This window comes from Sesamum indicum, linkage group LG8 (genome assembly GCF_026168435.1).
Source record: "Sesamum indicum cultivar Baizhima isolate 11 linkage group LG8, ASM2616843v1, whole genome shotgun sequence".
Classification (NCBI taxonomy): Eukaryota; Viridiplantae; Streptophyta; class Magnoliopsida; order Lamiales; family Pedaliaceae; genus Sesamum; species Sesamum indicum.
Genome location: NC_142664.1, coordinates 2750837 through 2778815, shown reverse-complemented (window position 1 = coordinate 2778815; position 27979 = coordinate 2750837). Strand labels below are relative to the sequence as shown.

The window sequence follows — 27979 nt, the reverse complement described above, 5'->3', positions numbered from 1 at the left end:
ATGATGATACATCTCCACACTTACCTCCTTCTACTCCTAACCCAATTCTACTACTTCAACAGACCCTGAGCTGCCTACTGGCACAGATATTATACCCCAGCCTCCACATAATGACTTTGCCTCTAGCTCTGATCCAATGTATATTCCCCCACCTCGTAGATCTCTATGCATACCCAAGAAATCAGTCTAGCTAGATGATTATGTTTGCAAAATGTGCTTCCAATTCTGATACCACTTGTTACCTTTCTGCTTTTAATTCGGCACATATGTTTTTCGTTTCTCTTCTATCTTCTGTTCAGGAACCTCGAAGCTATGTCAAAGCTAGTAAGGATGAAACGTGAGTTGAGGTTATGAATGAAGAACTCACTGCCCTTGACAAGAATGAAACTTAGGAGCTTGTCCCATTGCCATCAGAGAAGAAGGCCATCAGCAATAAATGGGTTTTCAAATTAAAGTTGAATCCGAATGGCAGTGTGCAACGTTATAAGGCTCGCTTGGTAGCAAAAGGCTACAATCAATCTAAGGAATCAATTATTTTAATAGTTTTTTTCCCGATGGCAAAGTCGGTAACAGTGCATGTTTTTTTGGCAATTGCAGTGGCTAAAGGTTGCCCTTTGTGGCAATTAGATGTGAACAATGCCTTCCTACACGGGCCCCTTAATGAGGATCTGTATATGGTGCCTCCCGAAGGTTTTGTAGGCATATCTGCAGGTTGAAACACTCTCTCTATGAAGCAGGCATCGCAACAGTGGAATATCGAACTTACAACTAAGTTACGCGGTTTTGGTTACATTCAATATCTCCATGATCACTGCTTATTTTTTGAAGGTCACTTCCACTTTTTTGTGGGATTATTGGTTTACGTTGATGATATATTGTTAACTAAAAATTCTGAAGATGAAATTATTGTAGCCAAGGGTTACTTACACTTTCTTTTCACCATTAAAGATTTGGGCTTTGGTAACTATTTTCTGCGACTAAAGCTTGCTCGCTCTACTCCGGCCTTCTTGTTACTCAACAAAAGTATCTTACTGATATACTTAAAGATGTCAATCTCTTGGATGCAAAGGTGGTCTCCACTCCTCTGCCTCCAGGCCTTAAACTCATTGTTGAAACTGGTTCTATCTTGCCTAACCCAAGCCCTTACCAAAAGCTCATCGGTCGTCTTCTATATCTTGGATTCACGCGGCCTAACATTTCATTTGTCGTGAAGCAACTTAGCCAATTCCTCCAACACCCCAAGTCTTCTCATTGGGATGTTGCAGTTCACGTTCTCTGCTATTTCAAAATGCACCTCTGCTCTGGGTCTTTTCTTTCCCTCCTCCAATACGCTTCAACCTTCTGTTTTTATAAATGCGTCTTGGGTCTCCTTCCCAGACTCTTATCATTCGCTCATGGACTTCTGTATCTTCTTGGCTCCACTCTTGTCTCCTAGAAGACAAAGAAGCATGCAACAGTCTCTAGCTCTTCTGCTGAAGCTAAATACCGCAGTATGGGCGTTGCGGTGTGTGAACTTTTGTAGCTTTCATATTTGCTACGTGCTCTTCACATTTAGAACACCTGTTACGTTCTGGTGCGATAACAACGCTGCCATCCATGTCACTGCCAACCCCGTGTTTCACGAGTGCACCAAGCACTTGGACATCGATTGTCACCTTGTTCGAGATCAGTTCAAATTGGTTTCATCCAACCATCCTTTGTTCCCAGCCGCGGTCAACTGGCTAACTCCTCCTGTTGGTGATTTCATTCATCTGCTCGTCAAGTTGGGCTTGGCCCCTCAAGCTCCATCTTAAGGAGGGGTGTAGCAAGTTACAGTGCAAGTTGCATTGCAAGAGGTTGAAAATGATTATGTGGATATGGCTGCTGAGGTGGAACTGAGATGGATACCTTGTCACTTAAATTTTATTCTTTATATGTCCCATTTCCGTCACACGCCTTCTTTAGCAAAGAACATGTTTCCTAATAGTTAGAGTTGTTAGATTAGTTAGAGAGTAGTTTTGTCTTCTTCCTTATATATAAGCTCGTTTTCTACAGTTTCTTCTTCAGATGAATTACACAAATGGAGAAATCATTTTTCTTCTGCCAATCATCTCGTTCAAACTCAGCTTTGAGTGTGATGATTTCTGATATTTTACATATTTTATAGCACCAGACATCTCAAAATAATTTGCCTGATAAATAAAAAATGCGTGGGCCTTCACAAGTCCTCCTTGATTGGGAAAATCTATCTTGTCCTTATAAACTCTTCATTTCTCCATCAGTCGGTCATTAGCATTTTACTATGGATGCTTCACTTTTATGTAACTTGTACGTTTATGTCTTTGTCTTAGACAAGACAGTCTTTTTCTTATCATTATCACAACAAAGATCTTTCACTTACTCTTAACTTGTAGTGTGATTGTTGTACGTATAATTCAAGAAAATTTTTTAATCACATGATAAGTATATCACACTTACTGTGTAATTGATTTGATTCGAATAAACATGAATTGGTTAATAATTTTCCTTCTAAAAGATTAATGACCTCAATTATAAACGTACAAAGTTCAGAAAACAACATATTATAGTGAATTTGTCGCTTTTAAAATGATAACTAAAAAGCAAATTAGATCATTGCTTTGTCTACAAAAGTTGAATCTTGAGGTGAAACCACTCGTGTGAGTAGGGATGATTATCCATCGACATGAATGATATGCCCGAATTTGGAAATTGACATGTTAATTATGTTCATGGAATTGAGATCCGACCCTCCCCACACAATATACATTAGAAAAAATATAATATTTAATTATAATTAAATATTATTATTAAAAAATAATCATAAATTGTTATTGATTATGATCATGCAATGTTTATGATTGTAATTCTTGCGGGAGACTCAAAGCTATGAAAAATGTTTTTGCTACGGCTAACAACCACGGTGAATACTTTAGCCATGTTGAATAAGGTTAGTTAATAATAGTTATTTATCATAATTTTTAATTCATAGCAATTAAAATATAGACAATAGTAATTTTTTTCTAGTGATATGAGAAATTGAATTAATTAAATCATGTTACAATTTTAAAAATATTATAAAAGGATTCTTTTAAGAAAATGTCATCTTTATATATTTCTCTTCTAACTACTAGCGGTACACGACACACTCGATATGTATGCAACAATATTTTAAAATTAAAAATATATTTTTTTATTGATGAGTTGATTATCAGTCATGGTATAGTGGTCTCAAAACATAAAATGTATCAAAAAATTTAGGTGTATGTAAATTTGAGGGATATTTTAGTAAACTAATTAAAAACATTCAAATTTTTATTATGACTGAATTTTATTGAGGGATGTAATGAATGAAAAGAATAAATTTATATATTGAAAAGTTGGTATGACAATAGAGTATTATTTTAAAATAGTATTAATCATCGACAAACACGATGCCCAAACATACCAAAAAAAAATATTATGATGAGAGAAGAAAGAAATTTTTGAAAAAGTTTTGGTGTCACGGGATGAGAAGAAAAAGATTGTGAGAGTAAAATACATTGCAAAATAAGCTATTTATTAATTTATATTAATTTTAGCTAAGAGTATATATCTATGTTTAATATGGAAGTATATATGTAATATATTTTTTCACACATACATATATATATAATGAAATGAGCTGAAAGATTGAATCTAAAATCCACCCCATTTTTTTTGTTTTAATAATATTGAAACATGCCATAAATGCTATGGATAAGATGTCCTCACAATTGAGAACATCAACATTTCAAATTATTATCACAAAAATTCCAACCCACTAATTTAATTAGGGGAAAGAGCATTGTTACATGGCCTTTTACATTTAATTAATGACTACTTCATCACTTTCAAAGTCTATACATTAAAGTTGGTTGTAATGGCCTCACTTTATACTTAAAATATGGGTAAATAGCAATTTATCGACCTGTAATATTAAAAATAAATATTCACCCCCTTATAAAAAAAATATAGCAATTTATCCCCCTTAAAAAATACATAAAGGTAAATCACTATTTATTTTTCATAAAGAGATAATTTGCTCATTTGCAATATCACAAGAAGTTGCTTGTATTTTTTCCTTAAAAGATGGATTATTAAGCAGGAGAGATATCATGTTCTCTTTCATCCAATTAACTCGTACCTTCATATGGTATAAGTCGATTTTACCTTAACACTTACATATGGATCCAACCGTTTGGGCATCACCAGAGTCTTACTCTAATATTATTTTACCCACAAACTTATATTTATCCTCAAAAAATTGATTATTTCAGAAAAGTGATACCATTCTTTACAAGTATGTCCACAATTCTCTAGTAATCAATATTTGATGTAGCCACCATACGTAAACTATGTAAAATTATTAAATGCCCCTCGATACATGGCTAAATATTTTTGATAATTCGCTTATCTTTTACTTAATCCGACACGATAGTTTGTTTTCTGTAACCATATATCTTACTATCTTCATATCGATTGGCCATGTTGTGTCACATAATTTTATTACTTATATACATATATATATATCACTTTCGGATGTAAAATATATTTTTTTATCACACTTAGTGTTTTTTTAGCTTTATCTCGTAATGATGTTTATTGACTTAACTATGATATTTTCTTTTCTCACACTCAGTAGTTACAAGTAACTTAAGTATCAGACGACTTAACTATAGTCTATCTAATATTATTCTTACCGATCACTGCAAGTAGAGGTTTGTAATTTTTGATTGACTAATTGAAAATCAGTTTAATAGAAAGTTCAATTTTTGTTGAACATCGAATCGAAAATTTGATTAATTATTGTTTTTTTCTAAAGTTCAGTATTTAATTTCGTATCGATTTTCCGTGCGAGCTAATCGATCGAACTGAATACCAAATTTTAAATATATATTATATTATAAATATATGTAATATATAAATCCTTAGTAATTTAATATCTGCATTTAAAAAATAAATACTTTTATGGTTAATACATACATAAATGATTACAATTATTAATTCATAAATAATTTACAATTAAAAATTAACATTACATCATTTTTTTTTACCAAATTGAATCGAATATTTTGATTTGGTATTCCATATGTGATTTCAACGTATCAAAAGTTAGATTAATTGAAATACTAATTCGATTCGATTTGATTAATGGAAATGAACACTCCAATTGCAATCACAAAATCATTGAAATTAATTCGCGAGTTGAAACCAAACAAATGATCTAAATACTCAACCTTAAATTATGACATCAGATGCATATACCTCACCTGATGCCGAGCAATAACTGGAGCAACATTAATTAGCAACGATTAGTTGAGTACAAAACCCTAATTTCGATGATCTGATGTGAGTGGAGGGGAAATCCCAACCAATCCCACCAATCACAAAAGCGAATCCGACCACCACCGGTGTTTCCAATTCTCATCGAATGGTCTTCAATTTCTTTTTGACTTTTCTCTTCTTTTCTGGCATTATTAATAATCACACTACACATGCATGGGACCATTTATGGGTTACTTCCAATTGCAGCTGCCCAAGACTGGAAATTGAAAGAAAGAGCGACTACAATTATAAATGATGAAAGTTAAAACACGACTTAATCATAAGTCTTGTGACTTGTCCCCATGCCTCTTGCTGTACTAGTTTGCCCACAACGTCATCATCTTCGTGTGCTCCAAAAAATAATAATTAAAAATTAGTGTATGTGTAGCTAATAGAAAGGCATTTGGGAAAAGAAAATGTTTTATTTTATTTTTTAAAAAAATCTTTAAAAAAAACATAATTTTATATAAAAAAAATTTAATGTAATATTTATCACTCTCTATTGAAAAAAAATAATAATAGAAAGGCTCAATTTAATATTTGTGATTTTTGAGAGAGTTGAATCCAAATTCAACTCAATAATCATTAAATTCCTACTTTTGTGATCTAATTGTATTGTGGCGGTTTTGTGATCTTTAATATAGGATCAATAATATGTACAATTATTTAGTATTTTATAACAATATATGCTTTTCTTTTAATTATTTTGTCATAATAAATATATTTTTTGTAGTGATAATTAGCAAAAATATAAACATATGGAATATCAATTATAATGTGTAAAAGACTTTTTTTTTTTTAAAAAAACATAATGTGTAAAAGATAAACACTTATACATGATTATATATTTGTTTTAGACTACAAACAAATATAAAAAACTTGCCAAATTTTTGTGAATAAGATTATGAAAAAAGTCTTCGAATTAAATTATATAAAAAATTGATCATAATAATATATAAATACAAATATTATTTGAAATAAAATAAAATGATTATGAAAATAGATTGTGAGAAATTAATGATATTATCTGTTTCAAGTTTTTGCATTTATCAATAGCATAAAAATATAGAAGATTACCAGTAACTAAGATCAATCAATTAACTAATTGATCTCGCTTACATATTTATACACATATATTACACAATAGCAATAAAAAACTTTCATAATTATTATTATCGCATTAAATAATGGTTTATGTATTATCGAAACTTTTATATAAATACATGAAGAATTCTAGTATATTATTATTGTTATTGGTCTTATTATTATTATTATTAATGTCACAGTCGAACGAAATCGAATTCGAATACTAAAATGTGATCTTTTCTTTAGTAGTCCAAAACCAAACCCAACCCAACCTTAGCTTGCTAATTACGGTGTGGTCTGAGTTGAGCGATTGATTGAGGCGGCCTAACGATTTTATTGAACATCCCTAATCACTGTAATACCATCGAGATGCAAAATGGGCCAAAATCATTTCTTATAATTAAGTCATATATAAATCTATAATTGTAATTAAGGGTGCCAATGGGTAGAGTAAGATTTTACCCAAACTCATAAATTAATACCTAGACCAAGACCCAACAAATATTTTCAGGCCCAGACCCAAACCCTTTAAAATAATATAGATTGGATCTACGGACAATACCTATGGGTCTAAATACCTAATTTGAACTCAAAAAAATATTTTTTTTATACAATTCAATTAAATAATTATTTTTCAATTGATCTACATTCAAGTGAACAAATCTAAAAATTTTAAGTCATCATAACGTTATTTATCGTGTGATTCTTCAAATCTAATAATGATTGTTTGAAAACTTGAAGTAATAAAATTAAATTTTACAGTTTTATAATATTAAATTCAGCTGTTGTAAAATGTGTAGATTTAATAGTTTCATTTGATTATTTTGTAAACGGTATTATAAATAATATATTATATAAAAATATTATAAAAAAAGAGTTATTTGTGAATTGATCTGAATAATGTTGAATTTATTGATAATTATGGGTAAAAATAGAAAATATAAACAAAAAGAAGTTTAATTCAATTTAATTTAAAAATTATTTAGTCTTTTTAATTATTTTGTCTTAAATAAAAATATCAAATACTATCCAACAATATTATGAAGAAAAAAAGAGAAAAAAAAAAAAGAAATTTTGGGTCTAGACCCTACCCAAACCCAAAAAATTGGGTCCAAAATAATTGCATTGGGTCTAGAGATCCATAGGGTCTTGAGGGGGTTGGGTAGTGATGGGATGGGATGATACCTAAATTTTTTATAAAAGAACAAAAATGCCCTTCATTAAGAGCAGTTTAGTCAAAATATACAAAGATCCGTATGTTTTGCACTGGGTCGGGTCTTTGGAGTTCCAAATTTGTTCTCAACCCCAGAAAAGGAACCCGACTAGCGCCTGGAGTGGAACCGTTCGATTAGAAGCTTGGGTGAATCAAATTACGACACGTGGCCTATTCAACAGTGTACATTTGGGCCCTATAAATACCCCGATACACATCATTTGAGATAACTAACATTTATCACATTTGACCGTACATCTTCTAATCTCATATTCTATCTCGACCAAACTAATTTGAGTATCGAAGGGTTTTAGTTAAGGGCAAACCCAACGGGCCTGACGTACGTGTTTTCATCCTCAGGGCCCATTACCGATTTTGGGAGATTACGTGGCTGATATTGGGTCGTCCAATAAGATTGCATATTTCAAGTCGAATCAGGTAAGGTATGGGTACTATTTAATAGGATGAGTCTTTCATGAATATGAATTTGAATAAGATCTTAACCTATCCATTAACACCCCTAATTGCAATGAGCTCCAAGGTAGAACAATTCGACAAGCACCACTTGTGTAACTTAAACTCCACACATCGGCACTTAAACATACGACGTGATGTATGGTTCGATTCTCATATAATTAAAATTTTTATTATTGATAATAGCAAATCAATTACAGAAAACCCAATTCAGCGGATGCGCAATCCTTACCGACGAAAAGGGTGTCTACTTTGGTCAAGCTTACATGAATGTTTTTATCAATGTTAAAATAGAGTAAAGCATTTGTTGTCATAAAATCCCTGATTTTGACCTTCAACAATTTCTGACTACTTGTGCGTGCTTATGATCTTATTATAAAAAAATCAGATGAGATCCCCAGAAAAGTCAAAAACTCAACCATCTGAAAAGACCCTCTCTGATCAGATCTGCCTGATAGAACAAGCACAGCTTTTCCACTGCAGATTAATCCAACATTTGACTTTGGAGTGAATCAATAATAATACTAGGTAGGATCGATGAAGAGATCATTACTGGGAGTTTGCTGTCTGTCGATGGCTGTTCTTTTTGCTGTATCAGCCTGTTTCCAATTCAACGACCCAGGTAAAAAACCAAAACCTAAAACAAAATGAACAACACAACCAATTAACCACCCAATAAGATTCATATATACTTTTTCTTGCAAATTAAATCCAATGTTTGTTTGGTGTTTGGTCTTCAGATTGGTACTTCTGGATTCCTCTGTATGTCACAGCTTCTGTTGTCAATATGGTCAACTGGGAAAACCCACCCGATTCAAGAACCAGAAAGACGGGGAGATTTGCTTTTTGGCTTGGAGTGCTGCTGTTGGTGAAGGTCTCAGTCCAAGGTTTTGTTCATGGGAGAGATGGGTTTTGGTCGTTGGACATGAGGGACAGAGTTGTCCGGGAGAAATTTGGAAGTGGGCTTGTGGTTATCTCCATGTTCCTCTACTTGGACACTTCCAACAACTCAACTCACCATCCGACCCGACTCCGACTAGCAAAATATGGTATTTTCGATTTTATCTTAGCCTCCTATTTTGTTTTCTGTTCCTAAATTTTCTATTATAAATTGACATGGCATCTTTATGTATGCTTGTTAACCGTGTAACATATTTTTTAAATATGAGATGCCAACCAAGTGTCTTTGATCCGGGTCGAAATTAGCGATCTCCTGAGATGATCTCACTGTAGATGGTCTAACTCTTCCGAACCAGATTTTGGGTCCCCTGAGAATAAAACACGAACCGTGAGCTTGTCGGGCACGTTCCCGACAATGACCCTCCGATGCTCAAGTTAGGTTGATCGAGAAAAATGTATGCGATCTCAAAGTTCGAGCTCAATTAATGCATAATAGTTACCTCATTTTATGGCGTATCGGGGTCTATTTATAGAGCACAGTTAGACATCAAGTACTGGGCCACGTGGCCTTATCCTACCGACTCGCGTTCTGATCGAGCGGCTGTCATTGTCTAGGTTTTCAATCAGTCTGTTGGACCCGGGTCGGGTCCTCTGCGACCCGCCCGTTACAAAAGGCGCGGATCCTAATCGCGAAATGACTGTAATGCCCTTAATGAAGGATAATTCGGTCTTTTTGCGGGGGTGACATGTGTATACCCATCAGTCATGAATGTGGATATATTATATACTTATCTCGATACTAATTTTTTATTGTAAATTCTCGTTTGAACATATTTGTTTATTTGAACTGTCATCTTGATGTATATATGCATTGTGTTTCCAATTTGAACAGGGATGCCGATCCTGGTGGGCGTTGCCTACGGACTCAGCTTCGTTTTCTTTGGATTTCAACACAAAGAAATGAGATATTGATGCAGACAGATGTAATGGCCACGCAAATTTCTCTTCCTTGTAAGAATTTTAATTTTTGGTCAGTAGAGTTGAAATCAAGCTGAGATGTTAAACCTAAGAATGTGGAGTTGCACTAAGCTCTTTCATGACTCTTTTGGACAAGACTTTGATGGTTCAGAGTTTAGGACAGTGCAAGAGGGGGATCAAATTGGTAGTAGCAAATAACACCAAACATTGTTATTTCTTGAAAAATAAGCACATTGAAAATATATTTTTTATTTTAAAAAATTACACTCGATTCCTTAGAATCATGTCTTATATTACAGAATCATTTGAATATATTGAATAATGAAAAGAATATATCATGGTAAAAATATTTAAAAGCTCGTTTAAAAAAAAAAACTAGCAAAAATTCTCTTGTATATTTTTCAGAATAGTATAAGAAAAATAATAGACACGAAATGTGCATAATACGCGCTATTTTTTTAAAAAAAATTAAATTGTAAAATTGTATTTTTATCCATTTACCATAAAATACCAGAGCACTTAGAAGAGACAAGAAATAACGATAATCATCTGTCCAAATGTTGACTTCAAGTTGAAAAATGGCATGCAAAGACTGTAGCTTGTTATCCAGAAAGCTACAATGGTCAAGAATTGCCAAATAACAACTAGGTCTAGTGAATGATGGCTTTCATATCCCCAAATTGAAAACAACCCATCAAAGAGAAGCCTGAAAATTAGAACAATAGATTGCAATAGAAAAGAAGGACCAAGATTGTGCGCTAAATGATTCGAGTCGAATTTGTCATATTATTTTTCAAATTTATTTGAATTAATATCAAATTTTAAAAATTGTATTTGGATTTGATTTTATTATTAACCTACTCGAGCTCAAATAAATTTTAATTAGATCAATTATGAATTAGACTCGAGTAACTTAATATTTTTAAGTGTATTTCTATTATTTTGCCAAATAATCGAGTTCGAGTGCCTGAAAGCTTATCAAACAAAAATTTTTGTTCGAGTTCGATTTGTTAAAATTAACACATCAATTCAAATAAATTTTTATCATTCGTTTTAATCGAATATCGAGTAGTTTATTTTATTTTTCAACCGTAAACACAAAAAAATGAATTTATAAGAAATTAAAATGAGCCAAAAAAATAACTAAAATAGAGTGACTCAAGTTATTTTCCTCATTTGGGTCACTTTTATCTGTTACGGATTAGTCTAATTTAATTGGGTACAAGGAAACAACTTAATTGACAATTATTTATTATCATTGTCAGTAATTAATATATCTTGATTTAAAATTGTAATCGATTTTCTTAAAAGGAGGAAAAACAAACTTTTAATGATACTTTGACCAGTTCATAATTAATGAGTGTAATAATTAGGTGTCCGGAAAGACAAGATTTTTTAATGCAGAATAATGGCAAACTATTTTCAGTGTGATTCATACTTTGAAGTAATGTTATATTCAACAGATGTAAGAATTTTTGGTTCACCAACTCCCACTTGTAATCCCAGAAATTATAAGAAATGTGAATGTGAGCTAATAATCGTGTCGTAATTGTTAATATAACCTACTTTAGATCATCAAATTAAGAGATTATGAGTTTTTGTCCTTTTTATGTATGAATACTTGTCTATTTTAACAGAAATTAATATATTATAATAATAGTAGTTATATATATTTGAGATTAATGGAGGTTGAATTTATAATTTATTATAATAATAGTTATTGATTAATTATATATATATTAAATATTGGTAATAGACATACGTTTATTGACGAAATTCTATTTATAATTTTCATCCATTAAGGAAAGAAAAAACAGTCGTAATATATTCTTGTCACCAAAAAGTTTTTTGTTTGCTAATAATTTATCACAAATTCATTATCATCACTACTTCACCCTCATAAATCATAATCACCATTCATTCCGTCACCTTTGAGCATTTGATTTCACTATTGTACTCTGTGTTGAGTTGGGTTTGACATGATCGAGAGACTGAGACTTTCCTCAAGAAAACAAAAGTCCGCAAACTGCAATTCATTCTTGTTAAAGACTCCAAATCCGTTGTTGTTGGTACGTAGAATTTTTTTGTATCAAGAAAGAAAGACGCGGCCGTATGGTCAAAAAAGGCAGATTTCCTCAGCCATTTTGCGTATGCCCATCACTCTCTGTTGTGTGCAGACTTCACAGAGTAGCACTGGAAGCGTGACAAGTATGTGACAGAAGAGAATTGGGGGGGGCAGGGGCGGATTTTGCGTATGCCCATGACCCTATGTTGTGTTCAGACTTCAGACATAGATAGCACTGAGAGAGAGCGTGATAAATATATGACAGAAGACAATTTGGGTGCTTTGTCCAACTTGATGTTGTTTTCCAGGAACCCTCTTTGGCTTTCTTGTGTCACAAAAATTCGATCTTGACTTTCATTGCGTCAAAGGTAATGGGTTTTCTGGGTTTGTTTGCTTTGCATTTATGTTTTATATCTAGGATTAGGTGGTACTTGTTGATAAATCATGTTGTGGTCCTCTGATTTGCAGAGATGGGTTTCGAAGGGTTTATCAGTAGTACATGGGCTGGACTGGTTAGACACAAGCGTTCCAAGAGGTATACTAACTTTCTGGGTTGCAGTTCTGTAATAGCTTTGGTGTTTCTGAGACAGGAGATGGAGGGAGAATCAATTAAAACCAGCTTCATTATGACTTTATTTATGTAGGCAAAACATATCTTGTTTTCCTTCTGGAATTTGCGATTCTTGGGAGAATTTGGGAAATCAATTAATCTGTGTGAAATCTTGATCTGGGAGTTGGGTTTTCTTGAGTTTCTGTGATCTGCTTACTTTCCTCTAGTTTACTCTTTTGTTCTAGTTAATAGAATGGTTTCTTGTAATAGTTAGACATTCTGATCATTAGAGTAATATTTCTGTTTCATGGTTGTATTGGATAAACATAGATTGAGTTGGCAAGTGTCTTATGCTGAATGTCAACTTCTCTTTGTTAATGTTATTGCAATGGCAGCTTCCCAAACAGCAGAGTACCTGAAGAAGATAAGTTGGATCAATCTGCAGAAGCAGCTACTCCGCATAAGTTGGTGCCGGTACGTTATTGTGGTCTTTTCCTCTTGTGTTTGAAGTAACTGTTGTGGGAGAAGCCTTTTGGATATTGGACCTTGAAAACTTGAGAATCAACTTTGTTTGCAGCAGCAACCAGATACAGCAGATACATCTTACCTTTCTCAATTCATGTTAGAGTTCTTACTTGTATCACTAATGCTATCTGGGAGTGGGAGGAATATACTTGGAATTGGAAACAACTAATGAGTGGGACTTGACAAAAAAATTGCTGAATTGTTTCATGCTAGGATATGGGACACTTAAATGGTTGTGGCAACAGCAAGAAGAAACAATCGTCACATGCTGACATTCAGAATTCTTTGAGGGAGGAGGTATGGAGGATGTTGATAGTAAAAGATCCTACAAAGTTCAAATTTTAACCTAACTTCAATGTAAATTATACAACAAATGTTGATCTCAGCTAATCCGTTTCCTTGCTCACGATTTGTATGTTTTTCAGTGCTAGTATTGGTTTTCCATCATGGATTTGTTTATCAATGCAGATAATGCAGCTAGAAAAGAAATTACAAGAACAAGTTTACGTTCGCTGTGCCCTTCAAACAACACTGAGTTGTGGGGCTTTATCCCATGATATTACAAATGAAACCATAATACCCAAGGTAGCAATCTCTGCTTCTTACATCATAAACTTTGTTACTGCATTTGTATTAGGTGATGGATATGCATACAGGAGGATGGCTTAAATGACTCTTTTGTTGCTTTCTTCCATGAGATCCATATTCCTTTAGGTTTTATTAGAAGTTTCTCTATTTCCAGCCAGCCATAGAACTCCTTAAAGAAATTGCAGTATTGGAGCTGGAAGTTGGCCATTTAGAGAAGTATCTTCTTTCACTATATAGGAAAGCATTTGATCAACGAATTTCTTCCTTGTCTCCATCAAAGAAAGATGAAGAATTTGAATCACCCTTCGCGAATCCTAGTAGACAGTGCCTCGGTTCTTCTAGATCAGATATGAATACTGTGAGGGAGAAATTTGCACCTGAAGTTGAAACTCGAATTATGACTGGTTCAAGTGAGGAAGCCAATGGACCATCCGAAGAGAAGCTTATAGATTCTGTTGCTCAACACTCTCACTCTTCACTATCTCAACTTTCAGTGCCGGCAAACAGAACCTCTCTACCAGCACATGCATCGGGACAGCCTGTCCTCCGTGCATGTCAGTCTCAACCATCGTCAATGATGGAGGTATCACATTTTACCTATAATAGCCAAATTATCACACGATGGTTTTCATTTTCTTCACTTCCTCTAGAAGTCCTTGCCAACACATGATTTTCATTCTGTGTAACTAGCATTAGATCAATTTTTCTTCTGTATTGGGAGTTCCCATGCATGTTGCATTTGCTGATTTTCTTATAAATTATATTTGAAATTCGGTTACCTTGTAATCCTTTTAGATTATTCCATTGACTCGTCAATGATTTGGTTTCCTTACAATGTGCCCAGCATTCTTCTTCACATGCAATCAGTCTGGCAGAGTATCTAAGTGCCAGTGCTTCTGATTATATTCCAGAGACACCAAACAAACTTTCTCAAGATATGGTCAAGTGTATATCAGATATATATTGCAGGCTTGCTGAACCCCCATCGGCCAATCATCGCCCCTCATCACCGGCTTCATCTTTGTCATCTACAAGTGCATTTTCTCCTAAAGATCAATGTGACTTGTGGAGTCCGGGATTGAGAAATGATTCTTCTTCCGATAATAGGTTGGATAGTCCTTTTCATGTGGAAGGGCTGAAAGATTTTAATGGGGCTTGCAGCAGAACGGTTGAAGTACTTCGTATACATAAAAATGATCAGAAATTGAGTGATACCAGATACTTGTTACAAAATTATAGGTGATTATTTGCATGATATAGATATGTCGAGTGGATTCATTTTCCTATCATCAACATCTGGTTCAGCCCCTGACTTCATATTTTACAGGTCTCTTATTTCTCAGCTGAAAGACATGGATCCTAGCAAGATGACAAATGAAGAGAAGCTGGCTTTCTGGATCAATGTGCACAATGCTTTGGTGATGCATGTAAAGATCCACATCTTCAGATGCATGACTTGTTCATTTCTTTAATCCATCTCTATGAGCTGATTGTGTTTCTAATGTAAACAGGCGTTCTTGGCATATGGGATTCCTCGGAACAATATGAAGCGAATGTTTCTACTCTTGAAGGTAAAAGAAGCCATATTTTACTCCCAGAAATGCTAGGTTTGAAACTTGTAATTCAACGTTTGTGTTCACTTAGGCTGCCTACAATGTTGGAGGACAAGTAGTAAGCGCAGATGTCATACAAAACTCTATCCTGGGATGCCGAATGTCTCGTCCTGGACAGGTTAATCTGTGCCTCATATCACTAAGTAACTAGGCTTCTATCTAGATGAAATCAGCCATGCTTCAGGCTCCTCCACAATGCCTAACATGACAAAATTCGCAAAAATTGCACCCAAATTTCCCCCTTCATGTCAAAAGGCTTTCCCTGCCCATTTTTCAGTTCTTAGTTTCAGAATTGGTGGATTAAAGAGCATTTCCTGCATTACATTATCTTCTATTGCAGTGGCTTAGGTTGCTTCTTACTTCGAAAACAAAATTTAAAGCCAGTGATGAATGGCAAGCATATGCAACCGAACGCCCTGAACCCCTTCTCCACTATGCACTTTCATGTGGAAGCCACTCAGATCCTGTGGTAATTGCCTAAACCTTCTCTTTCTTTCAATTATTTGATTATGAGCAATGCCTTAGTTAGACCACATGACGATTTCAACTCTCAAATCGGCTTCTGCTTAATGCGTTCATGCTCAGACATGGTCAATTCGAAGACCAAAATAAATTGAACAACATAGGCGTTCTCACCGGTTAGCATCTGGTTTGTTCTTAGGTTCGGATTTACACGCCCAAAGCAGTATTTCAAGAGCTGGAGGCTGCGAAAGAAGATTATATTTGCGGAACTCTTGGTATTGGGAAGGATCAGAAAGTCCTTTTGCCGAAGCTTGTTGAGTCGTACGCAAAGGATTCAGGTCTATGCCCTGCTGGTATAATGGAGATGATGCAGCAAATTTTGCCCGACTCCCAGTCGAAAAGCATTAACGACCATAATCAGACCGAGAAATCTCACAAAAATATCGAATGGGTTCCCCATAATTTTAGCTTCAGGTATCTGATATTGAAAGACATGGAAAAGTAAATCATGGCAAGTAGCTAATTAACATAATCTCCCTAGGTTCTTTTCTAATTTTCTTTCCGTATATATTTGCTCTGCTACATATTTATTCTTCGATAGAGGTGTAGTTTCTTTCAGGACGATGGCTTTTCTTATTTGAATCGAGCGAGAAAATATCAAATAGTATGAATGATGTCATGTTAGCAGTGTCGAATTGATATTATACTGATGTGACATAATTTATACTCTGAAATTTTTAAACTCGTTGCACATAGAAAAATATTAAGTATGGTCCGAATGCAATCGCTTACTGACGAATTTAAATGTAATCTGTGAAGAAACAAATAATTTGCACCTACAGGAATGTATATCATATATGGATAATTACGGCGTTCTCTCCTACTATTTGGTTTAATTGCATGCGTACATTTTCAGGGATGGAAAATTATATTTAGTAAGAGTCTTGTTAATGCGTGGGTATTAATATATTTTAATAGTAATTAGTCTACTATAATAGTAGTTATACATATTTGATATTGATAATCAATATATATTAATTGTTAATGATTGAAATTTTTTTATGTAATTTGGGGTGCTAAGATGGTCTGAAACCCGTGGGTTTAACTCAACCCAACTAGTTTTGGATTGGGTTGGGTTAGCTATATTTTAAATTGAGTTGGATATAGGTTGTTAATAGGTTTAAAATGAATTGTTAATGAGCCTAATATGGGTTTTTACTGGGTTCAACTCATAAACTAAAAAAAGAAAAGTAAAACAAATCCACAATTTTTTTTTTCGGTAAATGTAAATTTCATTAAACAAATATAGTACATCGGTACAATACAACATGAATGGCTAAGCAGTTACCTCGACAGGCCAAGGAATTCGCCATAAACGAAAAAGTGCATAAATACTAATAGAAGGAGGTAAACCACAACCCTTTTTCTCCATACACATACAGACACGCACAACTCTCTTTCTCCATATACTTTAGATTTTGGGTAAAAACAACGATATTTTTTTAGATTTGACATAATTTTGAATGTCCTTATTGTTTGAAAAATTACCGATACCCCTATGATTTTAACGGTCGCCTAATAATTATTCCATTTCATGAGTTTTTGTTAGGTTTTCATCTATTTTTTTGGTAAACTAACCAAAATGCACTAGTGAACTAAAAATTATATTTTTATTTATTTTATTAAAAAAATAATTTTTTTATTGACTAAGTGAATAATTTCTTTTATAATTTTTTAATTTTTTTCATCCACCCGTTCGACCTTTATATAATTTTTTAATTTTTTAACAAAAAAAATACAATAATGGCATAATTAACAATTTCATACCTCCATCCATGAATTATATAATTTCACTAAATATTAGAAGGACATTTGTAATTTTTCAAATAATGAGAGAATATTCATAATTATGTCAAACTTCAAAGGAGGTCATTATATTTTATCCTTATATTTTAATGTGATTTTTTTATTTCATATTACAACTTATGATTCTGAAGGTGATGAAAATGAAAATTGCCTCTCAACAAATTATAGAGAATTTGGTTGCACGACTTGGTGTTCATTCAAAATGAGCATCCAAAATTTTATGAATTACTTTGATAAAATACAGTATTTTGTTAGATATTAGTAGATTCTTTACTATATGATTTAACAAATGAATCTTAATATACATGTCATCAATCAGAAATGACGTGTGATACAAGTTTAGTCGTATTGCATTATAAGTAATAATTACCTTTTTTTAATAATTCAAATATAATCCTTTCTTCTTTTGATTGTCTGAAATTTTAAAACATTTAAATTCAAATTAATAATTTGGACACACTCACTTGAATCTGACCCATTTTAAAATCAATTTATTTGGATCCGATCCAAAACCAATATAACCCATTCATTTACCACCCCTAAATGTAATTATAACAAATTCGCTCAATTTAGAAGTAGAAAAATTAATTATGACGTGGGCGGCATGTACGAGGAGAGAGTGGCGGACAATCCAATCGCAGGAGACTGGTGTTGGGGCTTGGCCTACTGTAAGAAGACTCAGAGAATCCTTCCAAGATTTCAGTGAAAGAGAAACAGAAGAGTGATCACGTCATTCAGTTGTCTCTGCAATGATTGACTATGATGCACATGCTGCAGTTTTTATTTTTTTAAGAATATTTTTAAATTGACTATCGTTGATAACTTTATAAAATAATTTTTAATTTTTAAATCAAAATAAAAGATGCAATTTTATGCGATTGTGGGTGATTTTAATATTTATAATAAAAATAAGATATTGAAATAAAATAAGTGTTTGTATGTAGCAAGTAAGAAAAACTAACATTATGCACCCGAACACCCTTCACAGTTATAAGTATATTAGAATATAAGATGATATATATTAATCCAACAGGGAAATACTTAATCCAACAAAGGACAATAGTCAGTTTTAGAGAGAGTATAGGTAAAAGACAGAAAGACAGAACAAACACAAAGGGAAGAGAAAATAGACAAGTGGAAAAGGAAAGAGAGAAAAACAGAGGAGAAAACATAAATGAAAAATTGAGACAATCATCAAAATGGGCTTAAAAAATTAAATATTTTTTTTTAATAAAATCCAAATATATATTTTGCAAAAATGGCCTTTGAAATGTGGATCTTTGATAATATATCAATTTTGAGATTTATATAATTCGAATATGAAATTTTTCTAAAAAAATAATTATTTTATTGAATTATTATATATATAAAATTTAAAAAATTAGTTATATATTTAGCAGAGCAGTGCAGTTTGACAGTATTTTTAAGTTCTAAATTAAAACCAAACCAACAGTGCGATGCAATTACTCTAAATTTAATATTACGGTTTAAAAAATAAATAATGAAAAATGGTTCAATTTTAATTTTTTTTTATCACCCCTAAGATTTTCCATGAAAACGAAACACTCCAATTAATTGGGTCCATTTTAGGCAGATTTGTAACTTGTCTATTTCAGGTTTGAGGAATATGTGATAGGTAAATATTTATCTCACTTTATATTATTTTTATTTATTTTATGTTAGTTATTATAACTTATTTATTATTTTTAGTTATATAAATGTATTGATTGAATTGATATGCGGCTCAATTTATTGATATATTAATGTAGCTATATAATTACCCTTTCAAAAAACAAAAGTTGTGAATGTATAAAAATAAATGTGAAAAGTAGTATTTGGGAAAAAGAATTTAAAAAATATAATTTTTTCAACGTAGAAGTTAGTAAGAAGCTGCTTAATTTAAATAATTATAAATAATATATACTTGTTTTTAATAATAAGTTGATAAGTACTTATTTAACCTATTACAAACATCTCCTTAATATGCAAAAGTCGCTTTACATAATTTAAGTTCTTGAGTTTATAATTTATTTTTCCCCTAGATTCTGCCTAATACATAATTTTGATTACTGATTATGAGCCCACTGAGTATTTTAAAATGAGTTTATGAAATATTTGGATAAAATAATTAAAATTATTATTACTGATAAATTTATAATTAATTTGAAGAAATTTGTTAGGTTTTTAAAAATAAGAAGCAACTCACCACCTTTTTTTAAAAAAAGCTTATGAGTTCCTAATATTCATTTTTCAGTTTAATAAACTCTTTTTCTTTAAAAAAAAATTGCCCGTTATTTAAAAGGCTTTTGACCCGTGTATAAAATATTTGTGTCGCACTAATCCGATGTAAATCCTGTTTAAATCAAGTATATATGTACGTACCCGTCACATTCATACAATGAGAACTGCATCAATAGTTTGCATAAACCCATACAATTCGACCATATATACATACCCTTCAAGTCTCAACTGTAACTTTTGCTACCTTAATTTTCTTTACAAGTTTAACATTAAAACAACCTCACTGACTTAAGTATCATAAATGATAATCAAGACTTTCTTGATATAATTCTTACAAGATCTGTCTTACAAAATCATTTGAAGATAAAATTACAAGTTTAATCTTGTATTGGTCCGTCTTTCACACTGAAGTATATATCTTATTTGTTGTTTTGTAACTATAGGTTGTCAGGATTAAAATTGTTAATACAAGACTAAATGTATCGAAAAGGGATAAAATATGAGATGTTCGGAACTAAATTCATTTAAAAAGAACACGTAAATAGAATAAGTTATAGAACCAAAAATACTAACAACCTATAATAATAGAATAAAAAAATTCAACTTTTCCTTTCAAATTTTTATCGAAAGTATTCAATCTGATCTAGAATTTAAACTCGGACTTAGATCAGAATGTAAAGGAGCATTAAGTGACAAGAAATCTAGGTAAGATAACCAACTTTTAGAGTAGAGGTAGGGCGTGGAGGGGTGGGTATTCATAATATTGAAAACACGCACATTTTTAGCAAGTTGTAATAATTAGCTAATTAATTAGGGGCATTCTGTCCTAATAATTCCTAAAAAGACTGAAAGTGGAAGAAAAGACGAAAACAACTTTATAAAGGGATATTGCTAATTTATGTAAAAGTGGACAAAACCTTAACATAATTTGTGTTTGTCGAGGAACATCAACATATTATATTTTAATACGTAATTCAGACCATAATTTCAGGTTTAGCCGATTACTACTCTTGGGGATATGACCAATAATTGATTCCCTTAGGGTAAATTAATATCCACACATTTTAAGATTAGATTAAATTATATAAATATTTTATGTTTTTTTATAAAATTATACGCATACTTTATGAGGGGGTGTTTAGTAAAATTTTTTCAAAAGGTATTTGTGTAAAGTTTTATTATTAAATAGAAGTATATTTGTAATTACAGCTACAATTTTAAGGGTGTTTATAATTTTGCAAAGTATAGGACAAGTTTGTGTGATTAGACATAATCTCAGGAGATGTCAATGTAATTTGCCCTTAAACTTACTAGGCAGCACTTTTATTGTTGAAATACACTGAGGCTATATTTTGACCGATAAATTTGAGTTTGTGTGGAAATTTTGAAAAAAGAGATTTTGAATGATTTCATATTAAATAAATTTGAAATATATCCCAATATTGTTTTGGTTATAATTTAGAATGAAAATGGAAGGGCTTGAAATTTTCAGTAAGATAAAATTATTCAAATAAGTACAGTGAATTTTCTAATTATGGACTTAAAGAAATTTAATTTAAAATTTATCGATTCAAATACAGTATAAAAACTTTTCCCTCTATAAATTGCGAGAGAACACTTATCGAGTTACAATAAAACTTCTATAAATTAATAACCTTGGGACCATGAAATTTTATTAATTTAGAGAGATATTAATATATCGATAAATTAATATTTTATTAATTAAGAGAGAGACTTTTTAAAATCAACAAATTTAGTACATATGTATTGAAAATAAATGAATTCATATATGTTTCATTGATTATATTCATCCATCAACCAATTCTTTGTAACTAATTAAATATATTCATGTATAATATCAATTATTGTATACAATTAACTATTATATTCATGAACACATGTATCAATTTATTGGAACTACTTAAATATACATATTTACATTAATTAATTGCACTTAAATAACTATTATAGCCAATTAAATGTATTTGTGCATGATGAATGAAACACATATTATATAAATCTAAATATGAAAATAAAATAATTCATAACACCCATTCATTAATGATCAAATACGTAAAGCATAACAAACTTCATATTTAATATTTATGAATTATTAATTTAGAGTTTTAATGGGACTCAATATTTATAAAGGGATTTATCGAAAGATTATTATCTTATTATCTTATCGAATTTGATGATTTTTTACAAAAGCCCAAGTTGGGACCGGAAGATTTTATGATTTTTTACAAAGGCCTAAGTTGAATTTCTTTATAATATTTTTTGTCTTAACTATTTTCTGTATATTTTATCGAAATAACGATCAAAATCTACTGATTTATCAGAATAGTTAAATAATTTTATAAATAAATTGTCAATACATTAATCTTTTTACCAAATACTTCCACATGAACTTTTTAATTATTATTTTTAAATATTTCCAACTTTCACTTATTTAATTTTTGCAAACATTTCCGGATGTAGGGTGTAGGGTAAGCGAAGTAAGTGAAATTATTGGATGCCAAAATGAGGGAAGGTGTGGAGACAGCTGTAGAAGATCAGCACTCCCATTTATTAAACTATTTTTCGAATTCTAACCTGTCTTTCTACCCAACAACCCATCCTCCAACCTCCCAACCCCAATAATTTATAATCCACCATTACTTTTTTTCTCTTCTTTCCTTATTGTATACGCTAAATTATAATTGTTTGGATTCGTAATTATAAATACTTTTTTATGTTTTTGAAAACTTATTATAAATATTTTATTGTGATAGTTTATAATAGAAGTATTTGTTGGATGTGCGTTAATTTTATGAGAATAACTGTAATTATAATAAATGTCAAGAAAATTTATTATAATTTAGGGATGATTACACTTCCCTCCACTCTTGAGGTTTGGTTACATCTAACAAATAAGTCACATCGGTAGTTAAAATTCATTAAATTTACTGATATTAACAAAAAAATTTGATTTAAAATTTATATTTACCCTTGATTGACTTAAAATTGATTTATTGCAGGTCCAATAATTTTTTTCGGACTAAACTATTCTTACAACGGTGAAGATATACCTCCTCATATGCATTAACGCATGAAAATGTATAAAGATAATTTGGTTATAAAAAGATCTACTTGACCTTCTATAAGTCAGTAATAAGTTAATTAGGGGGTAAAAATATAGATTTTTTTTTCAAATTTTTTGTTAATATCAGCAAATTCAATGAATTTTAACCAACAGAGAAACTTATTTATTAGACGGAAGCAAACCTAAAAAATGATAGATATAATTTCTCAAACCACAAGAGATTTACGTATAATTACACCAATATAATTATTCCTATAATTTACCCTATTATATATCATCTTCACTTTAAGAGAAAACAAGCGCACAACGACTCCCAGATTTTTACAAGTGACCCATTCCCCAAAAAAATTAAGATATAACTATATGAAAATCAACACACAAATTATAAGGTAAATTTTAGTTTTATCAATATTATTCAAACTCGTTAGGAAAGATTATTTTTTGCATCATGTGAGCCGACTAAATTTACCATTTATTATCGTCAAGAATTAAGGCTTAATCATGTAAAAATTAGTATACCGATCGGGACATACGTTAGATACACTAACTATAGTTTTAAAATATAATTTTAAGATCTAAAATAGTTCCTAAAAGATTATGACATTATAATTTGTGAGACTTTTAACAAAAATCAACTAAAGTATCTTCTAAATCAAATTTATATCAATGGACAAAATTCTGAGAAAAGAAAAAAGAAAAAAAGGAGCAAAATTCCGATTTTGACCACCCACTACTTAGTTTATCAAAGGGTAGCTCCGTTGTAACTAAGCTCAACTCAATTTACAGTATTATACACAAAAAGGAATTCTCTACTCGCAATTTCCCAAACTACCCCTACTCAGGTATTGCACTCAACCTCGCCGCGAACTTCCCTCTTCCGCCCACTCCTCCTCCACACCTCCGCCTCCGAGATCCACTCTCCGCCACTTTTCTAGGTGGCTTCATTCCTTTGTCGCCGGAGAACACAACAATATTACGGCGGCACGCGCATTTGGCGCTGCAGTTACCGCTACTCTTACTGAGAGCCGAGCTGGCTTTAACTGCCAATGCGGCCATCTCCTCCGCCTGAAGGCGGCGCTTCAGCCTGGTCAACGGCAGAGCGAAATAGAGCTGACCCGGCTGCAACTCCTCGTCGTCATTGACAGCCGACAAGACGTCGTCGAATTCCATCTCATCGGAGTTACAGATGAAACAGGCGGGGTTCTTCTGTAGAACGTAGGAGACCTTGACGGGGTACGGGAACTCCTGCAGTCTTCCGTCGGCCGATATTAGCTTAGCCGTAGCTACAGCAGTCGAATCGCAAGAACTGCATATACCCATACTCGCTTTTTTCTGAAGTTTCTCCTCCTTTTTATCTGAAACTGGGCATATATATATATATATATTGAGTGGGAGAGAGAGAAGGGGTATAATGGGGAATTCAAGTAGGAGGAGGACAGTTCAGGGAGAGAGAAATGAATGAAGAAATTAAAGGGAAAAAGGCGATTTTTCATGTATTTAGATTTTGGAGCAGTGGGGCTAGGGTGCCAGCCTGTGAAGCTTGTGGGTGACAGGTTGTATGAGGGGAGTACAGTGACCCACGTTTCTTAATGAAGTTACCAAGAGAGAGGCATTGGACCTTTGCTTTGTCCTTTTCCTTTTCTTGTATTATTATTTACTAAGCTGTAACAATGATCAAATTTCATTTATATATGTTTATTTAATATCACTTAATTTTATTATTTAAATATTTTCAATTATATAAAAAAATTTCTCAAATATATTTAGGATGTTAGTGACTGCATATGTTTATAATACTAACCCAACTAAAGAGTTAGTTTAATGCTTTAGGATCGAATATTGTGGCATCATTAATGTGTGATCAAATGTATATCTTGATTTTATTTTTTTCTCCAAAGGTAAAAAATTTAATTTTGGGAGACTCGATATATGGTATCTACTTGGATTTGCTATAGTTTATAACTATCTGTATATACTTAAATGCAATACTACATTTGTTACGAAAATTAAAATCGTTACGTAGATTCAAATAAAATATTTTTTTTTGATATATTAGAAACTTGGTTTTCGATATATTCCTAGTCTAGTAGTGTCTACTACGTGGATCTATTGTAAGGAACCAAGATTGCCAAATAGATTGAGGTGCAATAGGTTCTTTACAGATCTTTTATTTGTTGGGATCGAAAAATAACACATAAGTTTAGACTTAGTGCTCCTTAAAGGGAATGTAGAGCGTCAATTATTACATAAATTGTGGGTTGCAAAAGCCCTTATATTACAAGTCAATATTACATAAATATTAACAAATATACAGATCTAACAAATATCGTAAAGATAAAATGATAATAAGAGAAAGATATTTGGCTCAGAGGGCCAAATCCGATAGGGGTAGCCCACAACCATCAAGGCTGCTAACAACTCACTGGTTTCTAAACCCAAATCGCACCACTAAGCCCGTTCCACAAAGGACCACTCACGGTTTCTACTAAGGATAAGATTTACAAAGAACTTTTGATCAGAAGAGAGAAAGAAATAGAATGTATTCTGGTTCAATTCGTTCTATTCACCAGAAGCTTTCGAAGGAGATTTATAAAAGGGTGTCATTCATGGTGGTGAGAGAGAAGAACGGAAAAAGGAGAAAAACGAGATGAGAAAAGATGATGGTGGAGATTTCAAAGAGCGCAGGAAGAAAGAGACGAGGAGGCAAGAGAGAGGGAGGGAGAATTAGGTTTAGGATTTGACTAAAAGAGAGAAAACCTTTATTTAAGAGAAATAGGGTCGGGTGAGTGGTCCGAGTAGGGGAATGAGTTAAGCCATAAAAAATGAGCCATGTTGGTGCAATGCGCAGCCATCCAGATGAGGGCTTGGAGGTAATTTCGGGTTAAGCCTACCACAAAAGTCATGGGGCATATTTTACAACACATATAACATATATATAATTTTATAATAAACAAATCAACATATAATACATTCCACGAAATAAAATGGCGAAAACGTACAACATTCATCCCACAACTCAGTAATGTTGAGTGGATCACTAAATTTTATATTATTCGTTCTTCATAAAATCAAGAACTTTAATTATTTGGTGGAAGAAGAAAGGTAGGAGGGGATGAAATGAATTGAATCACGTGATATAACTATATGTATGGGATGGGTGGGTTAAATTAAGTTAAAATAAATTAATGGTGGGTCTGCAATACCTAACAAGCACCGGTCGATAAGTGAGAGTGCACCTTTTTAGTAAAATTTGAAATATATATATATATATATATTATATATTTTTTGATGAGCAGTCACCGGTAAGCCACGACAAAACCATCAATCCTGATAGTGATCATTCCATTCACAAGATTCCATTTGGTGGGGGGTCTATCCATAATTGGATTTGACTCTACCCACGGGAAAAAAACAAGAACCCCTCCACTCCTCTCCCGACTACACTCTCTCGAGCTATTATTAGGTTGTTCCTTTCAAATTAATACCCCTCATCACGTTCCAATTCTTCGTTTCATACAGTTAAATATACATTCTGATTTGTTGTTTGATTCCTATATAGTTACATTTAAGTTTTTATCATTCGCAAATCAATTATAAAAATTTCGATCGACACGTATATGACAGTCCTGATTTTTCATTTATGTATCCAAACATAAAATGTTGATCAATTTTTTAATTTTACATTCAAGTTCCACTTATACGCAGATATTTATAATTTTTATAGTAATTTTTTTTATCTTTCTTTTTAATTTTGAGAAATTAAAATGATCTTTTAACATAAACATTTTTCATTTCAATTCTGTAATAATTTATATATATGACGGCAAAACTAATAAAAATTTACATACAAATAACTGTAATTGGGAGAATTAGGGTTGGGAAGTTGTGATTTGATTGGGTGTTAGATGCATGGTGATGTAATATAGGTGGTGCAGTGGACCACACAGCTAGGATAGCAGCCAAATTAATTAGATGGCTAACAAAAAAGTCGTTGGAAACTGTAGCAAAAGATACGTCTAAATCCACTTATCAAATTCGGCCATCTCTCAACCACAACTTTCCCAAAATTAGTGTATCCTACTAATTACTGCCTAATCCCATCCTAATTTCTATTGCCCTATTAATTAAAACTCAACCACTTCAATTTTACCACTAATCCATGCTTAACTTTGCTAATTAAAGCATGTTTATGCTTATCATTTTCTCAAATTCATCTTCAGATTCTGTATGAGATGATCGTTTAATATGATATTAGATTAGAGTCAAATCAAAATCATCAAACAATGAGTCCCATCTTTTGAGTTTGAGTCGCCCACTTATATATATTAATTAAAATACAAGACATAATATAATTTGTAATTAAAACAATATCTAGAGCGCGAAACTCTTACAACATTCCTAACAATTACATTCCCAAAATTTTAGGTCCGAATGGACTTATAAGTAAATAATTAATACTTAGTATTCTTATACTATTGATGGCAAAATTTTATTTTTACTTTCTGCAACTATATAAAGGCCGTAAGTTTAATAATTTCGACATATTTCATATTGTAGATATCTGATGAACAAATTTCGTCCTGTAGTTAATAATGCAAAACACATTTTAATCCTCTAATTTATTAAATATGACACTTTAGTCATAAATTTTTCGACGTGTCAAAAACTATTAGATTTACAAGGCTGAATATCTCTTTTTAATTGCAATACCCCTATAATTATATGACGAAAAATGAAATTTTGGGTGCTGTTGATTTAATTGACACAGGAAAGTTCTTTTTAAAGAAAAATATTTAAAAATTAAACACAAACGATATATTAGATAGTATAACTTTGATGTAGTCGAGGTTTTTTGCTAAAGGATTAAATCGAGATTTTACCACGACGAAATTGCACACCAGGTGAAATGTAATTTCCGCAAAATGTGTAAATTTCAAGAGAATGAGGGTCTTGTCAATGAATAGTAACTTGGATTAAAAAATTAGTATTT

The 27979-nt window shown here is 32.0% G+C and overlaps 3 protein-coding genes across 4 annotated transcripts; 2 read left to right on the top strand and 1 right to left on the bottom strand.

Moving 5' to 3' along the window:
• Nucleotides 1–8433: 8433 nt before the first annotated feature.
• Nucleotides 8434–10116, top strand: LOC105167481 (transmembrane family 220 helix protein). The gene is made up of 3 exons (XM_011087233.3): nucleotides 8434–8738; nucleotides 8857–9165; nucleotides 9909–10116. Exons 1-3 carry the CDS (start codon nucleotides 8654–8656, stop codon nucleotides 9986–9988), a joined length of 474 nt encoding a protein of 157 aa, XP_011085535.1. The 5' UTR covers nucleotides 8434–8653; the 3' UTR covers nucleotides 9989–10116.
• Nucleotides 10117–11846: 1730 nt separating this feature from the next.
• Nucleotides 11847–16464, top strand: LOC105167480 (uncharacterized). 2 transcript variants are annotated; one of them, XM_011087228.3, is made up of 13 exons: nucleotides 11847–12063; nucleotides 12172–12427; nucleotides 12528–12594; nucleotides 13005–13083; nucleotides 13348–13431; nucleotides 13603–13719; nucleotides 13877–14305; nucleotides 14567–14961; nucleotides 15050–15149; nucleotides 15234–15293; nucleotides 15367–15453; nucleotides 15676–15804; nucleotides 15997–16464. In XM_011087228.3, the coding sequence occupies exons 3-13, from the start codon at nucleotides 12530–12532 to the stop codon at nucleotides 16300–16302; spliced, it is 1851 nt and encodes a 616-aa protein (XP_011085530.1). In that variant the 5' UTR covers nucleotides 11847–12063; nucleotides 12172–12427; nucleotides 12528–12529; the 3' UTR covers nucleotides 16303–16464. The 2 variants fall into 2 exon arrangements, with proteins under 2 accessions (XP_011085530.1, XP_088740153.1); XM_088884027.1 differs by having other exon boundaries at nucleotides 11847–12427.
• A 7166-nt stretch (nucleotides 16465–23630) lies between these two features.
• Nucleotides 23631–24365, bottom strand: LOC105167585 (uncharacterized). The gene has a single exon (XM_011087358.3). It carries the CDS (start codon nucleotides 24307–24309, stop codon nucleotides 23824–23826), a length of 486 nt encoding a protein of 161 aa, XP_011085660.2. The 5' UTR covers nucleotides 24310–24365; the 3' UTR covers nucleotides 23631–23823.
• Nucleotides 24366–27979: the final 3614 nt, after the last annotated feature.

Coding starts and splice junctions, on each gene's coding strand:
- LOC105167481 (XM_011087233.3), top strand. CDS start 8,654: ATGAAGAGATCATTACTGGGAGTTTGCTGTCTGTCGATGGCTGTTCTT. Junction 8,739..8,856: donor TTTCCAATTCAACGACCCAG/GTAAAAAACCAA, acceptor TTTGGTCTTCAG/ATTGGTACTTCTGGATTCCT. Junction 9,166..9,908: donor ACTCCGACTAGCAAAATATG/GTATTTTCGATT, acceptor CAATTTGAACAG/GGATGCCGATCCTGGTGGGC.
- LOC105167585 (XM_011087358.3), bottom strand. CDS start 24,309: ATGGGTATATGCAGTTCTTGCGATTCGACTGCTGTAGCTACGGCTAAG.
- LOC105167480 (XM_011087228.3), top strand. CDS start 12,530: ATGGGTTTCGAAGGGTTTATCAGTAGTACATGGGCTGGACTGGTTAGA. Junction 13,432..13,602: donor AGAATTCTTTGAGGGAGGAG/GTATGGAGGATG, acceptor TTATCAATGCAG/ATAATGCAGCTAGAAAAGAA. Junction 15,805..15,996: donor GAAGCCACTCAGATCCTGTG/GTAATTGCCTAA, acceptor GTTTGTTCTTAG/GTTCGGATTTACACGCCCAA.